Below are 17,876 nucleotides of genomic sequence, written 5' to 3'. Positions count from 1 at the left end.
AGTTTCTCCATTTGGGTTATTCTCTAAGAGTAGGGACAAAACAGAAAGGATGAGGCATACCTCCTTTTCTCTCAAAGTAGGAAAATCCAGTAACTTTCCAAATAAAAATATAGGTAATAATATAGGATACCTCCCCATTCCACTTGCAAACGTATCAAAGGTTTGGGTCATAACACTTTAAAACTGGAAGAGGTCTCCTAAGCCAACCTCCTCCTATTACAAAGGAGAGAGAAAAGAGACTTGGAGAGTTTACGCTCTTTGTCCAAAGTCCCACAGCTAGCCTAAGGTCAGAGTCAGCACTGGAAGCCTTTCTCTATAACCTGTCAGCCATGGTAATTTCACTGGCCTCTTCGTAAAACAGTGTCCTGTGATCACACACACACACACACACACACACACACACACGTATGTTTTTTTTTTAAATTTTTTATTATTGATTTCAGAGAGGGAGAGAGAGATAGAAGCATGTGCCCTGACCGGAATCGAACCGTGACCTCCTGGTACATAGGTCGTCACTCAACCACTGAGCCACTCGGGCAAGGCAGTGTCCTGTGATTTAAGCGCATCTTTTAAAAGAAAAACGGGGTGTAAACAAGTGTATCCGAGCGCTGTTCAGGTAGCTGCATTCATCAACTCCTGCAGGGCAGTTCCCTGCACAGGTGCCGCAGGCAGGCCGGTTTATACCGCGCCAACCTCAGGACAGCGTCCGCTACCGGCTACGCTGACCTCGCTCCTGGATTGTATTAACTGATTTGGAGACCTGGGCACGGGCTGGGCAACGCGCTCTCAGCTGTCAGAGACCGGGAGGCAGGATCCCACGGGCGCACCTTGAGGCAACAAGCAGGACTGGAGGTGGGAAAAACAAACAGGGACGCAATGAATGTGTGCAGGGGGCGCGGGCTAGGGAGTGGGCCAAAGCGTGTGATCAAATTACTGGAGGTTTTGGAATGTTTACATCAAAACGGAGGGAACCAAATAAAAACCCAACTCCTCCAGAGAGCCCTGGAAAGTTCGAGGGACCCAGCTTGAGGGAGCGATCGCTGCAGCTCGCATCCGAGTAGCTGTGCCCTCCCACCCCAATCTTCCTGGAGGAGTGGGACCCCCACCCGTCGCCCCAACCTGGGCGCGCAGCAGCCCGGCTGCTCGCCCGTGTTCCTTCTCTTCCTCCCTCCTTGGTCCGAAGGGAAACGCAGGCTCGAGCAGCGCTCCGTGCTCATCCATCAGTCCGGGAGGAAAAGGGGGAGGAGAGAGGAGGCGGGCGGCGGGAGGAGGAGTTTCTCTGCGGCCCGGAGCCTCGGTGGGGCCGGCGGAGGAGGAGCGCCCTTCCCCCCGCGCGCTGATTGCTGTGGCGTCCTGCCCGTCCCCGCCCGCGTGTGTGAGGCTGGGGAGTGCGCCGGTCGGCCCGATGGGGGTAATCGAGGGTTTCGGGGACGCCGAGCGGCGCTTTCCTCTTCCTAGTGAGTGAGGGAGGGAAGTCGGTGGCTGTCGTGCGCGGCCACTTTCCCTGCGCGGTCCCCGGAGCTCCCTGCAGGCGGTGAAAGTCCCGGCGGGTCCGGATGGCGTAGTTTGGCCGCGGCAGCAGCTGCAGGAGCTCGCCGCCGAGCGCTGGGCGGGGGAACTTTCCTCCAACTTGCCGCGGGTGGATCTCCGCTTGACACACCGCCTCCGAGGTACGTGCCGGCCCGGCCCGCGGCTCCGCAGCCCACGCCGGGACCCCCGGGCACGCCGCTAGCCCGGCAGCACCGCCCCGGCCGCGGGCTCTGCAGGCTGCGCCGTGCCCGTTGGCGCTGCTCCGGGCTCCGTGCCTGCTCCACGGCCGGCGTCGCTCCGGCCGCCCGGACCCCCGGGCTTGGCAGGGTGGCCCTGGTCGGGCGCCGAGGAGCCAGGACCCGCGGCCGGCGGTGCGTGGGGAGCAGACGCCCCGGGTGGGCAGAGCTCGGGCGGTGCGCGGTGCAGGGCAGCCCTCTCCTCCACGCCTGCCGTCACGCCGCTTCTCCGCGGTTCCCGAGGACTCCCTCCCGCGGGACGCGCTGGCCACTTCCCGCTGAGCGCGTGACAGCGCCGGTGGGAAGGTTTGCTGTGGGTCTGCGCTCAGCTGCCGCTGCAGAGGCTGCAGCCGTGGGGCGCGGGCTCCGGAGGGACCTCGCTGCGCTCCCCGCCGGCCGCACCCGCAGGCGCGCGCTGTGGGCGGCGCGGAGCCCTGCAGCCGGGAGCCCTGCAGCCGGGAGCCCTGCAGCCGGGAGCCCTGCAGCGGAGAACGTGCCCTCCCCCTTCCCCCCTGCACCTCATTAGCTGTCTTCCCCGGTTTAGGTCGAAGGCGTTTCTCGCTCATTTGGTTAGAACGAGCCTGGAAATCTCGGGCTGTTTGCTAGGAGGATCTGCTTGCAATCTTGTTCTTATTAGGGCATTTGCCCCCTTTCCGTGATCGCGCAGTGCCGGGAACCGGCTCGTCAAGCGTGAGTTGCCGAAGCGGAGCAGAACTTCGTGGATGTGGGGTTTACAAAACAAGCTCAGAGGAGAGCATCGCTCCGCTCCCTTAGCTGTGAGATGGGGGGAATCAGACTCGTGCTGGCCTCACCGAGTTGCTGTGTTAGTGCTGCCTGTCCTGAGCCCAGAGGTGACAGAGACGATCGAGGCGGGGAGGGGACGGACGGTGGGACTGACAGACAGACTGAGAAGGGGACCCGGGGAATCTCCTGAACTCCGTCGTCGCCAAGAGAAGTAAGCGAGCGGTTAGGGAGGATGGGAGTCTCGACGAGGAGCAAAGCACATGTCAAGACCTTTTAATTTTTCTGAAATGGTACGTTAGCCTGCAGGCAGTTACTTCGGTGTGAAACGAGCGATTTCTTTTGAGTAACAATCATAGCTGCCGTGTAGTGGGCCCAAACTCTGTGCCAGACGCTCTTAGACGCCTTTCCGACCCCCGTTGCACTTCACCTTCACACCAGCTCTTTGGTAGGAACACTGACCGTTCCCTTTTGCAGATTAAGACCCTAGAGGTCAGTGACTTGCCCAAGCTCCTACACAACCTTCTATCAGCTCTGACTCCAGAGTTAGTTTAGTCAAGTCGGCAGAGAGCAGCAAGGACAGTCGGAGTTGTATGCAGAGCGTCCGGCTTCCCATGTGAGGTGAACACATACCCCCTGAAACACACATAGGGCACCTGTGGTTAATTTAGGTGATACACTTATGGGGGTGCCAAATCACAGCTCCTTTGAAACTGGCTTCCAAGTAATTATATATAGAACTCTGACCTGTGTTAATGAACATGGGTCTTTATTCTTCATTTCTTTTATTCATCCTCCAGACATTGTTGGTCAGCATTACTGGTCTTCCCTAGGAAACAGCTTGGGGTTGGCACAAGAGGCAGGGAAATAATTCTTATCCCCTCCAGGGCTGTTAAAATGAAATTGATTTCATGCCATTGTGTCAGTGGAAGGATGTTGCTCTTGTTTCTTGGTGTTCTCTGCTGTTGGCTTTAATTCTGCATTGTTTAGTGTTTCAAGGCTTCAGCATATTTTTTTTTTTTTGCCCTTCAGTTTGTCTTTCTCATTTGTCAGCTTTAATTTTTCCTGTTTTGATGGAATCTGACCGTTACATGGCAGCTCTGCTTAACAACTGTTGATCCAGCTCATGTTTTTAAATATAAAAGTCACCAACTTTTAACTTTTGAACGCCAGCACTTCAAAGGCAACCCCTGGGGAATTCATTGTTATTTTGAGTATTAGCCAACAGGGGGAGCATAACACACTGTTGATGTCTGTTAGGCCTGTAAACCAGTTTTTACGGTAATAAGCATACATGTCAAAAGTGTAAAATGTTTTGAATTTATCTAGTAAAATAACCAAATTGCTTTCTGAGTTTACAATGGAGAACTGGGTTTAATTTTCAACCGATGACAATGAGAATGACCTTGGGGACAAGGCCTGCATGTATATGTTGGATATGTGTCAACTCTGTGGTGGCTGGACAGATATTAAATACATATGTAATTTTTTTCCATTTGTTTTCCTAAGAGGTGATTGTAGTTTTGTGTATTTTGAATAATATTTGAAGTTATTGAGGGGAACTGGGAGTCCAGAGAGACCCATTGTGAATCTTTTTGTAACGATCTTCATTTGTCTTTTGTAGAAAGCTGCATGTAGTGAATTTGTTCTCAGTGAGGTTGGTACGCCCCAAATCCTATCATTATAATTTTTCATTAACATTTTCCAAGTGCAAGACAATAAGGGATTGTAATCTTGAGTACATTTCTATTACTTATATTTTAGTAATAGAAATGCTTTCAGAAGCTTATATTTTAGTATAGTATATTCAGTAATGTCATGTTTGTCTAGTATAGGTGTGATGTGTCTAAAGACAAATTCATACCTGTAAGTATAATATAAACCATATTAAAGAAGTAACATGTTTGGAAAAACAGTCAACCTGACTTTAAAAAAAGTTTTCTTTTTAAAATTTCTTTATTGATTAAGGTGTTACATATGTGTCCTTTTTCCCCCATTACCCCCCATCTCCCCCCCCCCCCCCCCCACCCACACTCATGCCCTCACCCTCCTGTTGTCTGTGTCCATTGGTTAGGCTTATATGCATGCATACAAGTACAAAAAAAGGTTTCTGATCTTGGCAGTTTTGTAGGCCAGTTCCCTTTCTTGTTTCTTATGCATCAGGTACTATTGACTTAACTTTATTTCATTTACCAAGTTAGGATCAAGGGGATTTTATTTTAAAATAACTTTCAGATTTAGTTTCTTCTTTTTAAATCTCAGCATTGCACTTACACTTTGGAGTGGCATTTTACTTAGGATTTAATTTAATCTTCCATGCTCTCATCCAGTTTACTCTGATTCAGCAAACATTTATCAAACCCCAGCTCCCTAATAGGCGTATGGCTCCTGGTCTTAGAGTTTGGCAAATTAGTTGTCCTCTTTCAATCCTCTGATAGCAGGGGGCCAAGATGCCTTAAGGCTTCTGGGTGCCATTGTAGTGAAAAGCCTTTATAGATCAGGAAATGGATTTGTTTAAAGGAAAGTATTGTCCCATTCTTCTTTAAGGCTCAAAGGAATTAATCTTTCCCTTTTGCATGCAAACTTGGTTGTATCTTGTAAAAATCAGGTGACTGCTGGCTTTTTTAAGGACAGAATCTGTGTCTAAGCGCCTAGAGCCAAAGGACTCTTTTCAAAAAAAGTTTTTATTGATTTCAGAGAGAGGAAGGGAGAGACAGAGAGATAGAAACATTGATGTGATGGATCAGCTGCCTCCTGCACACTCACTGCTGGAGATTGAGCCCGAAGCCCCTGTGTGGGTGACCAAGCCACACCAGCCTGGCCCAAGGTCTCTTGATGTCCTTTGAGTACTAAGAAGGTGAGCACTCTGACTTCTTTAGTACTAAGTGTTGACCGATTTCCTGGGTTCGAAATCTGTAGTAAGTTCTGACTTTACATTTCTTCTTCATTTTTTAAATCCTCACCTGAGGATATTTTCCCATTGATTTTTCTTTTTTTTTTTTTTTAAAGAGTGGAAGAGAGAGGAGAGGGAGAGACAGGGAGATATCGATGTGAGAAAAACACATCGATTGGTTGCCTCTTGCAGGAGCCCCGACCAGGGCTCAGGCCAGGGAGGAGCCTGCAACCAAGGTACGTGTCCTTGACCGAAATTGAACCCGGGACCCTTCAGTCCACAGGCCGACGCTCTATGCACTGAGCCAAATTGGCTAGGGGCCTGACTTTACATTTCAAGCTTAACAGACAGAACAGTTAGAATTTAGAGGATGACTGGTAAGTATTAACATCGCTGTAACATTTCTCCTGGATGAATTTGCTTTGTGGTAATTTTGAATTACCCTTCTTGATAGTCCACTTTGAAAAACTTTTTTGCCTTCTTTCATTGCTCTTGGGCAAAAACTAATTGTAATTCTCAGGTTCATTAATGAGAATTTTTTTTCCTCTTAAGCTATTATTTTTTTTTACATAAATTTGTTGTTCCACTTATGTGTGCATTCATTAGTTGTTTCTTGTATGTGCTCTGGTCGGGGATCGAACCCACAATCTTGGGGTAGTGGGACAATGCTCTAACCAACCGAGCTACCTGGCCAGGGCTCTCTTAAGTTATTTTAAAAATGTTATTATTGCTGTTTCAGTCTGTCTGCTGTAGCATTTTCCATATATTTTAAACTTCTTTGGAAATTTTAAAACTTAAACAATGTTAACTACTTTCTGAAATTGCATAACTCAAGTTAGGTAAATGTTTTTAGGGATCTTTAATGTAAAAGTAATATTGTATTGCCTCTAGGAACATGGACAGTTAGGAGCGAAAGCGTGAATCTAGGTTATATGAAAAGCTAGCCTTTCACAAATAACAGTTAGCCTCTAATAATTTCAGTGAGGGCGTTTGTGGCTTTGGAAGAATATTACTGCAGCAAGATCCATGGCAGCGATCTCTCTGGTTCCACATCTGCAGGGTAACACTTGGAATGATAGCATTGTCTCTGTAGCATTTCATGACACACAAGCTATTGCCAATTTGTTAGGATTCTAGTCAAGCACAAGTCAACACAGCTTGGGAGGGCCTTCAGGGAAGGATCTGGGTCCATTTCTTGGGCTCTGCCCATTTCTAGATTTTTGGTTTTATATCCTTTGAAATAGCACACTTGGTTGCTAACTGACATTGAGCTTTATTTTCTCTGTTTGCAAAGCCCTTGCACAGATTTAGCACAGATTTCGAGCATTCTTCTCTTAGGAAAGAGTAATGATTCTCACTCTTAACCAAGATGTGGGCAATAGTTAGTGTTTGATGCAACAGTCATAAAAATTTTGTGTGAGGCCAATCTCATTTCAACTTTATTCAATTTTTTTTTAATTCTTCAGTTTTCCATGCCAAACATCAAGACTTAATAGGCTGACAACTACTGGCATACCTACAAGGGATGGAGGCCATATTTAAAATTGAGATTGTTCCTAAAGATCTGAAACTTGGGCCTCAGAACCATGCCCAGGTCATCCTGATATGTCCTGCTTAAGGTAGATTACCATCTGGTGTTTGTGCTGAAAGCTTCTTCAAGTCTGGGGAGAAGACTGAGAGATAGTAGAGCCTGGCAAAGTTCAATTTTGGTATTTAATGTTAAATTGTTGCAAAATAATAATTTATTTTTAATTTAAATTTTATTTATTGAGAGAGAGAGAGAGAGAGAAAGAGGTCTGTTCGTTGTTCCACTTATTTATGCATTCATTGGTTGCTTCTTGTATGTGCCCTGACCGGGGTTTGAACCTGCAACCTTGTCATATTGGGACGACTCTTCAACCAACTGAGCTACCTAGCTAGGGCTGCCATAATAATCATTTAGAGTAAAGTCTAAAATGTTAGCTCTGCCCTAACCGGTTTGGCTCAGTGGATAGAGCACCAGCCTGCGGACTGAAGGGTCCCAGGTTCGATTCCGGTCAAGGGCATGTACCTTGGTTGCGGGCACATCCCCAGTAGGGGAGTGTGCAGGAGGCAGCTGATCAATGTTTCTCTCTCATTGATGTTTCTAACTCTCTATCCCTCTCCCTTCCTCTCTGTAAAAAAAAAAAAAAAAAAATCAATAAAATATATTTTAAAAAATAAAATATTAGCTCTGTCTTTACTTTAAGGAAAAGGATAGTAATGCAGAAGCGTATACTCTCCCTACCTCTTGGACGCTGGGCGCTGGGGAAAGGTGGGCGTCAGAGTTGGGTGCTGTGTGAAGAAGGAAGATGTGCCTGCCTGCCTGTCCTTCCAGGTGCATACTTCATTTCCCTGCTTCGCACTGAAGGTCAGGTTTGTGTGTGGAATCGCAGATGGACCATGTGTAAAAACACATTGAAGTGGATTAGTCCTTGAAAAAATGACCTTTAGAAAACAGTGTTTACAAATACTAGTCCTTGAGCTTGGTTGTTGGTCAGATTGCCTGGGAGATGGCCTGTAGTTGTATAGGCTTGATGACTCAACCTGCCATTGATAGTAAGGACACCTGGTGGAGGGCATAGCAGAAGTTGGATTTCTATTTTTTTTTTAAATTCGTACTATATCATTTTATTAATGGAAATTTGGTGATTACTTAATTCCATTTGCTGTGGGAGAAGATTCCCTTTTGGGAGTATAATTTGGTTAGCATTTTTAGTGACTTACATGCTCTGACAGTATGAAATTGGTCATTGGATGCAAAAATACACTGCTGGCTATTTGCAATTTCCTTTCATAATTAACTAACTGTATGGTGACTGCAGGAGCAGAATGTGGCCTTTCTTCATACGTGGAAGATTATTTGAGGTAAAATACGTAGATTCAAATCTCAAACCCTGTGTTCACGTGGGTACCCTAAGTACTTTTATATGATATTCCCCGTGTTGTTATGGGTTATCTCTTTTCTGTTTTGTTTTCCTCTTTAAGACAGAACATAATCAAACACAAAACCCTGAGTATCCATAAAGAATCAATGTCTCATTTGGTTACAATAGACTTGGTGCAAATGGAACTCCACGTTGAGGGGAAGCACCATCGACTCATTGCAGACATTTTGCATCCGTGTAGTGCGAGGTCTTCCCTGTGTGTGTGGGAGAAGTTTCTGATCTTCTAAGTGGGCATGTTTACTATTGCTGGTCTCTTTTTGCCGGTGTTTCTAAGCAGGCATTCCTCTTACTTTTCTTATTTTTGTGTCCCTGTAGAGATTGTTACTTGTCGAGTGTTCACAGTATACCATCTGAATCATGAAAAATGACTTTGGCTAACGACCCACGCTGTGGAGGCGCACCTGTCTCTCCGTTTTGAGTTCATCATACTCATCGTTACAGTCGCTGCACAGCCACTGCATGCATCATGCTTTTGACCCAGGAGCCAGGGGAAGGATGGCTTGATGCAATCACAGTTTTCTGCACTCACATCGTTATTTCATGATGAGAGTGGTTGCTTTTTAAGATATTCAAGGTTTTTACTTTCATTCAGCGTGGAGGTTTCCTGTAGAACCAGTTCTGCTAAATTCTTAAAAATGCTTCCAGAAAGTATCCCAAATACTATATACCGTGCTGGGTAGGGCTTTTGGTAATATTTAAATGGAAGATACTGAACACAAAGCAGGATTCTACTTAGGCAGAGAGGTTAGGAAAGGGAGGGGAGTGTCTAATTTGTTAGGAAAAAAAATCACTTTTGCATAATAATAAGGGGTTTAATTGTATTCTGTTGAAAATCCAAGGTATTTACCTCACCCTTGTTGCTCAGTGGTTGAGTGTTGACCTATGAACCCAGAGGTCACAGTTCCATGCCAGTCAGGGCACATGCCGGGGTTGCAGGCTTGATCTCCAGTAGGGGCTGTGCAGGAGGCAGCCAATCCATGATTCTCTCGCATCATTGATGTTTCTACCTCTCTCTCCCTCTCCCTTCCTCTCTGAAATCAATTTTTAAAAAGTATATATTTTAAAAGAAAACCTAAGGGATTTAAATGTGTGATGTACATAGGTAAGAGGTTTGCAAAAGAAATTCTGCTAAGGTTGAGGTTCTGCAGTTGGCAACTCCTGTAACCCCAAAGATCCTGTTCTCTGAAGCCAGGAAAAAGCAGTCTGTTTCCAATTATATATCACAAAAATAGGGAAATTAGGCCAAGAAAAATGATCATTTGGTGGTTGGGTTGCTTTTTTATAGAGGGTATAGGAGAAAGGATCGTTGATGCACTTAAAAAAAAAATCTGTTCGTTTTTATGTTGGCTTTCAAATTTTTCTCAAGCATTCTATATTGGAAATTAAGAGTAATTTTGGAATTAACACCACTCTCACCTCCTTCGTCTCCTTTTTGTTTCTCGGAGCGCAAATAGAAGAGCAGTTAGGCAGTTTCTGCTGACGCTAAGGGGTTTGGTCGCAGTGTTCTGGGACTGATGGGTATTTTTGGTAAAGCTGTTTCCTGAGTGAATGGTACTAGGTTATGGGCTCCCAGTATCACACCAGGGAGTTGGTGCTGTGGTGTGTTTGTTGTTGTTGTTGTTGTTATACTTTTTGCACTGCGTTGAGCAGAAATATAGTCCTGCTGGTTAGCATTGTTCAGCTGGGGGAGAAAGACTAGGGATGCTGGAGTGAGAAGAACACAGAGGTGAGAAGCCTGCCTGTAAGCTGGATGGTGTGTGGGTGAATGCATTGTCCTCAGCACTTGTCAGAAGCAAATGGCCTTTCTGAAAGCCTGCTGCTAGTTTCAGGATTAGTGGCCCCGTGAGACCCAGGTGTTAACTAAGAGACGTCACCCCCAGAAGATCTTAGTTCTGTTTCTCACACCTTACACCTCCTCAGAGTGTTGAATAAAACTTTCCTGGTGGTACAGAATCTTTGATAACAACTAATCTGTCAGGGCTGCTGGTGTTTAGCACCCGCTACACCCTGGCTGGGCGCTAGAAAAGATGCAAGGTGCAAAATTCTGCGCTTGTTTCAAGTCAGCATCTTCCCTGCCCTCTCACTGCTGCGTTCGCGGCTTTATCCTCCTACCTACCCCATGTTTTATTATCTTGGCTTCCCTGAAACTACCTCCCCTGGTTCCCCCTTACCTTCCTGATCTCTGTTCAGGTGTCCTTTTCAGTGCCTGATCCTCAGGTGTTGGCATTCTCCAAGGTTCAGTTTTCCCCTTCCCTTCCCTTCTTCGTTACTTAGTTGCTCATATTTCCATGCCTCAATGGCCACATCTATGCCAATAACTCCTTTCTGCCTCCTTGCTTCTCCCGGCCGATCACACTAACCCCACGGTGTCTTACCTTTATCAGCTCTCAGGTGGCATTTTCTTCTCCATTTGCAAATCATCATCTCACCTGCACAGGTGTCTTCCAGTTGGTTTTCTTGGCTTGAGCATCTCTGTCTCAAAGTGTGCATTTATTGTGGTTGATAAACGCATTAGAGGTGGAGAACACGGATCTGTTTTTGTCTCTTACATTTTAAAAGGCTCTGCTGTTCCATTATGCCTGGCATGGGATGTCCAGTTATTAACAACACAGCGTTAGCCTACTTTTTCAGCCATTTTCCCTTCACTTCCTCCGTGAACCTCACTGTGCCCATCCCAGACTCCTTGTGGTTACCAAAGCGTGCCCTGTGCGCTCACGCCCTGCTTCTTTCATACTTGTCCCCCCTCTAGCACCGCCTTCTTTCCCTTCCCTCTGGAGGCCCCCAGTTTACTCATCTAGGACGCTTTACAAGGTTCCTCCTGGCAGGCGGTTGGTTGCTTCCCCCCTTAATTTCTCTTACAGCACATCTGTAGCCTCGTGAGAACTAATTTTCCTCCTCTGCCAGACTGTGGACTTCTCTAGAGCAAGATTCTCACCATCTTTGTATCCTGGGTGTGTGGCATGGGCTTGGCATATTTGTTGTCAAATTGAATTCTTCAACTCACTTCCAAGTCAGTTGAAGCATTGGGGAAAGAGCAAGCTTATGGTCATTACTAGAGGCCCAAGGCATGAATTCATGCACTGGTGGGGTCTGGACGGCCTGGCCCCCATCAGGGTGGATTGGGGCTGGGCCTGTTGGAAGGAGGAGATGGTGGGAGGTTGGCCAGTCGGCCCGCCCCGATTGGGGCCCAATCAGGGCCGGGCTGGCTGGGGGGAGGGGCTGTGGGCAATTGGCCGGCAGGCCCCACCCCCGACTGGGATGTGGGGGACAATTGGGGGTCAGCAGCCAGGGGAGGGGCCATGGGAGATTGGCCAGCCAGCCCCACCACCCCAGTTGGGGTTGTGGGGGCTGATCGGGGGTGGGGCTGGCCGTGGGGAGGGGCTGTGGGCAGTGGGCCGGCTGGCCCCGCCCCAAGTGGGGTGGGGGGGCCGATAGGGGACCAGTGGCATGGGGGAGGGGCTATGGGTGGTTGGCCAGCTGGCCCTGCCCCTGATCAGAGTGGGGGAGCCTATCAGGGGTGGAGCTGGCCACGGGCTGATCAGGGTAGTGGGGACTCATTGCGGGTGGGGCCAGCTGGGAGCAGGGGCTGCAGGAGGTTGGCCAGCTGGCTCCGCCCCCTATTGGGGTTGGGGGTTGATCAGGGGTGGGGTCGGCCAGGGGGAGGGGATGCGGGTCAATTGGGGTGGGGCGGGCCGATTGGTGAGCGGGGTGGTGGGCGGGGGGGCGGGGGAGAAGGCCCTGTGGGAAGTTGGCCGGCCGGCCCCACCCCCCCATTGGGCCGGTTCGCTGGCTGCAGTGGGCATCATAGCAGCCTGTTGTGCTGGTCATGATGGCTTTCTGGTCGCTGGCTTTGTATATATATATATATAGATGTTATAACCACAGGAAAGACAAAGGAAATCAATGCACTCTCATAAAGTTTAGGGGTAGAGTGGGGCTCAGAAATATCCTCTTTAAGTCCCTCAAAAGATGAGAAGAACCAGGTACAGAGAGGTTAGGTGGACTGCCCAAGGTCACATGGCTGGGAAATAGTGCTTCCCTCTGCCCTTCTGCAGTATTCTCCACCCATTGGCCAGAATGGCCCTGATAAAACCTAAGCCAGATCCTGTCATTCTTCTGCTTAAAACACTCTACCATTCCTGTCTTACCCAGAATAAAAATCAAAATCCTTGTGGTGATCTGTAAAGTCATACATAACCAGCCCCTGACTCCCTTGCTTGCTACTTCTTTAACCTCACTCCTCCGGCTCACTCACTCTGCTCCATGGCCTGCTTGCCATTTTCTGTCTCAGGGCCTTTGCATGTGCTGTTTTCTTTGCTTGAAGTGTTTTTCTCCTAAATAGCTACCAAGTTCACTTCTGATAGGTCCTTACTCAAAACAAAGAAACACACCAAACCAGAGACCCTCAAATATGTCCTTTCCTCGTTTTTCTGCTTTACTTGTTTTCTTAGCATTTATTTCGGTCTCATATACGATTATATATCTTGTTCATAGTCTCCCTGGACTAATGTAAGCTCCACGAGGGCAGGGATTTTTATATATTTTATTCCTTGTTGAATCTCCACACCGAGAACAGTCTTGGCATTGAACAGGCACTTGATAAATATCTGTTGGATGACTACATGAATAAGAAGAAGCAAGATTTTGTGGATTTCTTACAGTTCAATGTACACTTATGATATTAAAAAGGGAAAGCCATCAGGTGTGTCTGGAAGAAGGAGAATCTTGATGTTTGAAAAGCCACATTCGAGGCCTGTCAGACTAGAACACTGGCCTCTCTTTAATGGTCTGACTTGAAGCAGCAACCGTGGGCTCTCCCCATCTCCCCAGCCTTCCGAGTGGCTTGGGAAGACTCCCATTTTACCTCCTGCAGGCTCGGGCTTGCTGTGGTTTCTCTCTGCCTGTGGTTTGCCCTTTAACCCACGAGGCTGCAAAGATGAAAAGTAAACACAGCATTAAAGGAAAGAACTGAGGGAGAGGAGCCGACTTCCCTTGTGGCCCTGACATCTTCCCCTGGCGCTGGGCCCATCTGCGGGGCGGCTCACTGCACCTTCCCGCGTGGCCGCAGGGCTGTGCTCTAAGGAATGGGCTGGAGACCACCAGGCCAGATGACCTTCGAGTTCTACTTTGATGTTCTAATTTCTTTGAAAAGAAATGGGAAGTTTAGACAGAAAGGACACCGGAGAAAGGATTTTTTAAAAATTAAATTACTATCTTGATTTTGAAGAGACGTTTTAACCCTTCTCAAGACAGAGGGTTGCAGAGGAAATGACTGCTTCCTTCTGTCAGAGCTGCAGTGAGGAGGCGCTGCTGGGATTCAGACCTGTGCAGCCAGGGGTACATCCAAGGCCCAGTCGGTGTGACTTTTGAAGCAGCATCTGATGTGGAGGAAGAGCTAACTTATATAGGGTAACAGTGATGTCAGAGTGGTTTGCTTCCCGCTCTTCTGCTCTTCGTGATGACATCAGTGTGGTTCCCAGAGAGCCCACCTCATCAGGACAGGAGGCCCAGCCAAGGAAGCCAAAGGCTTCGGAGGAAGCGATTGGCCATGTACAAAGCCAGCAGCATAATTGAATCCTGGGGCTCAAAACTATCAAATTGAAAATAAATGGTCTTGATTGGAGCTAAATTATCAATGACCTAGTCAAAAATCATAGCTACTATTTCCTGGACCCTAAGGCCATAGTAGGTATTAAGTGCTTTCACATGTTATTAACTCACTTAATCCTCGTAACAACCCCATTAGGGAAATAGAATCATTACCTCTACTTCACAGATGAGGCATGGAGGTGTTTAGGAAGTTGCCCACAGTGACACCACTAGGAAGAAGCAAGGCAGGGATTTGAACTCATCTCAGCTGGGGGTGGCATCCCACACTTTCTGCTCCTGGAACACACCAAGTGTACTCTCCCTGCGGGGCCTTTGCACTTGCCACCCACTGCCTGGGATGTTTTCCCATCAGATACTGTCATAGCTGTGTCTCTCACCTCTCTGCTCAAATGTCACCTCATCTGAGAGGCCTTCTAAAAAGGTTTCCGGTCACCAATTCCACTGTGTGGGAGGGGTGTTGCCCCCACACCATCAAGCAATTCTCAGACACCAGCAGGGCGTCCAGGAACGCAAATCCATTCTGACACTATCACTGTCTGCCAGGAGATAGCCTCAGATTCCACAGTTTCAGGGCTCAGTCCTTTTCAGACACAGGTTCGAGCCTGTGCCCCTGACCTGCGGGCTCTGGGTTGGAGGTCAGCTGCCCCCTCCTTAGGAGCGATGTATTTGCTAGAGTGGCTCACAGAACTCAGAGAAGCATTTTACCCACCAGGTCACTGGTTTATTATAAAAGGATGTAACTCAGGAACAGCCAGATGGCAGGGTCGTGTAGGGCAAGGGGTGGGGAAAGGCCACGGAGCTTCCCTGCTCTCGCTAAGCACCACTCCTCCTGCATCTCCAGGTGGTTCACCAACCCAGAAGCTCTCCGAATCTCACCATTTTAGGTTTTTATAGGAGCTTCCTCATGTAAGAATGATGGATAAAATCACTGCCCCTCGGCCATTGATTTATCCTCCAGCCCCTCTATTCTCCTCCAAATACGTGGTTAGTTCTCCTGGCAACTGGCCCCCTCTTTAAGCGGGGGTTCAGAAGCCACCTCAGTAACATAAGACACCTTTATTCCTCTCATCACTTAGGAGGTTCCTAAAGTTTTATCAGCTCTGTGCCAGAAATAGGGAGGACCACCAAATATGTATTTCTTATTGTAAATTACGCTACCACCCCTTCCCTGACCACTCTGTCTAAAACAACATCCTTCCTCTCATCACTCTTTCTCCTTAGCCTGCTTTATTTTTCTTCATAGGACTTACCACCATTTGACACGTTATATATTTGTGGTCTGCCTCCCCCTTCAGAAGGTAAACTCCATGACAACAGTGTCATGTTTAGTTCCCCGTGTCCCGTCCCAGCTCCCGGAACAGTGTCAGAAACAAGGTAGGTGCTAGTAAGAGTTTGTTGAGTGAATGAATAAGGGAAACTAAAACTGCTGATTGAGCCTTGCCTCCCCGGTTTCAAAATGAAATGACATCCCTCATGTTAGATCTGATCGCACTGCACCACCAGAGGGTCTGTGCAGGGCCTGGGCGGAGAGCTGGAGGAATTCCTGTTTGTGGTTCAGAGCGTGGGCTGTGGAATCAGGCCTGGGCTCCGCTCCTGGAGCCAGGACGGGTTAGCTGGTGACCTTGGGGTTGTGTAGCATCGCAAAGCCTCACTTCCCTCACTGCAGAGGGGAGTAAAGGACATCTCTCTCCTTGGGTTGTTGAGAGGATGACATGAGAGATTATGAAAACCACAGTCGGTGCTCAGCAGATGGTAGCTAGGTGTTGCGTGAGGTGAGAAGAGGAAAGCAGGTGTTCGTCTCTAATAGGAAGGTGAATGTGGTGTAAACACACGAACAACCACAGAATAATTACAAAGCAGCACGTGGACCGGCCTCGGCTGTGCTACTAACTAGCAGGGGAACGTGGGCCACTGGTTGAGCCTTTCTAATTCTTGGTTTTGCTAATCTGTAAAATTAAAGGGTTGGAGTAGATGGTATCTATTCTAACATTCTGAGTTGGCGTTGAGTAGAATTTAACATGGAACAAATTATACATAAAATGGCAAAGAGTTAGTGTTCACAGTGGGATGGGGAAAATCAGAACTGGCTTTTGGAATGAGGTGAGTGGAACAAGTAGAACTCATGGAGTTTTGAGGAATAGAATAATTATGGCAGTTTTGATAAAATGGGTAGATCTGACATGGTTCAGGTTTTGTGTGTGCTTACATCACTCACAAGATAATTAATTTAAATAATTTTGTTTATATAAAATATGTGTTAAAAATAGCTAATGTATTAGTACATGGGCGTACTATGGGTTTGGTTCCAGACCACCACAGTAAAGAGAATATTGCAATAATGAATCACACAATTTTTTTGTTTCCCAAAAGTTAACACTATACTGTAGTCTATTTAGTGTGGAATAGCATTATGTCCAAAACCACAATGTACATACCTTAATTTAAAGATACTTGATTGCTAAAAAATGCTAACCGTCATCTGAGCCTATTGGAGAAATGATAGGCTTGCTTGACTCAGGGTTACCACAAACGTTCAATTTGCAAAAAAAACTGTACCTGCGAAGCACGAGAAAGCAGTACTGGATGAAACAAGGATGCCTGCATTTTATGCACAGTTGTGTCGTCAAATTGAATGTTTTTCTTAAATGATACTTTCCAGCTCCTGCTAGCCATTACATGGTTATGCATTTCAAATTTCCACCAGTGAGTTTGAAGTCTCATTTTATAGGAGGGACTCAGAATTAGTTGATAGCCCATTTAATGGCAATTCCAAATAAGGTACAGGGTAAAAGATTTCTTGTTTAATCGCTTCACATTAGAGATGAAGAAATTAAAGCCCAGGATGAAGTCACTTGTCTGAGCTTGTGACACACATTGATGCCAGAACTCCCACCTGTCCTGTTCCTTCGAGGCTGCCTGGGGTATAGGTTCTTTCTTAGACAAAGCTCTCATTTGTTGGTTTATCTTTTACTTACTGGGAAACGTTCTGGTAATTCAGCATTGTTCCATACTACTTTTCATTGTAAAGTGCACAGCATGATACCTTTAGCAGATATCTGCTCTGACCAACCTGAGCTGGGTAGACTGTGAGCCCTCCTGCTGGAGTGAACAGGGAGTGGGAAAGCCACACCCGGAAGAAACCAGTTACAGGAAGGTTTGCCTGCAGGGTTGACGCGCACGGCATTCCAGGTGTCCACGTTTAATTTCATCTGAGAGCGCCAGAGGAGGCTTCCTTAAGGAGTAACGCTTGGACACAGACCTGAGACCTGACGGGTTAGAAAGAGGCCGTGTTAGGGGGACCACAGAGGGTCACTGAGGTCCAACACGGTGAGCATTGCTTCTGGAAGCAAGTGCTTGGCCTTTGGTGGAGCCGGATGGAGATGAGCGTGGTTGGACCATGCAGAGGATGAGGTTGGACTAAGCTTGCAACATCCAACAGCCACGTGAAGGGTTTTAATTCTTCAAGTTTCACATGCTTGGCCTGCTGAGCCCTTTCCTTACCAAATAATATCAGTTAAATAATTGAAATGTATCTGTTGAGGAAGTACCCCCACACAAGAGAAAAAATTTTATATTAGAAGTCGGTGAGATAAATAAAAGTATTACTAGTATACTTAGTGGTAATTAGCAAGTTAGTCGATTGTTGGAGCATTTATTCTAAATTCATATATTTGCAGCATTCCTATGAATATAAATAAACATGTGAGTCATATATTTTAGTAAATTACTATATATCTGTACAAAGTCTACTGGAGGTCTAATAGATGTTGCTTCCCAAAAGCTTTTTTAATGGCCTGGTGCTTGCGAGGGCCTAAGGCAGTGATGGCGAACCTATGACACGCGTGTCAGCACTGACACGCGTAGCCATTTCTGATGACACGCGGCCGCTGAGGTTTATTA

The 17,876-nt window shown here is 47.1% G+C and overlaps 2 protein-coding genes across 3 annotated transcripts in view; one reads left to right on the top strand and one right to left on the bottom strand.

Moving 5' to 3' along the window:
* Positions 1-434: 434 nt before the first annotated feature.
* LOC129150320 (translation initiation factor IF-2-like) lies at positions 435-2,332 on the bottom strand. The gene is made up of 2 exons (XM_054721328.1): positions 1,120-2,332; positions 435-846 (listed from the first exon to the last, which is right to left on the bottom strand). Exon 1 carries the CDS (start codon positions 2,330-2,332, stop codon positions 1,214-1,216), a length of 1,119 nt encoding a protein of 372 aa, XP_054577303.1. The 3' UTR covers positions 435-846; positions 1,120-1,213.
* The window catches only part of TGFBR3 (transforming growth factor beta receptor 3), a 210,524-nt gene continuing 194,018 nt past the window's right edge, over positions 1,371-17,876 (top strand). The window contains exon 1 of one of the 2 annotated variants that reach the window (XM_054721353.1): positions 1,371-1,457. The gene's annotated coding sequence lies outside the window, so the exon portion shown is untranslated. Of the gene's footprint in view, positions 1,458-1,604; positions 1,671-17,876 lie in introns of those variants that run through there. The other variant, XM_008154716.3, reaches the window with a different exon arrangement.

This window comes from Eptesicus fuscus, chromosome 9, assembly GCF_027574615.1.
Source record: "Eptesicus fuscus isolate TK198812 chromosome 9, DD_ASM_mEF_20220401, whole genome shotgun sequence".
NCBI classification, from domain to species: domain Eukaryota; kingdom Metazoa; phylum Chordata; class Mammalia; order Chiroptera; family Vespertilionidae; genus Eptesicus; species Eptesicus fuscus.
This window is presented reverse-complemented; position numbering and strand designations above follow the sequence as displayed.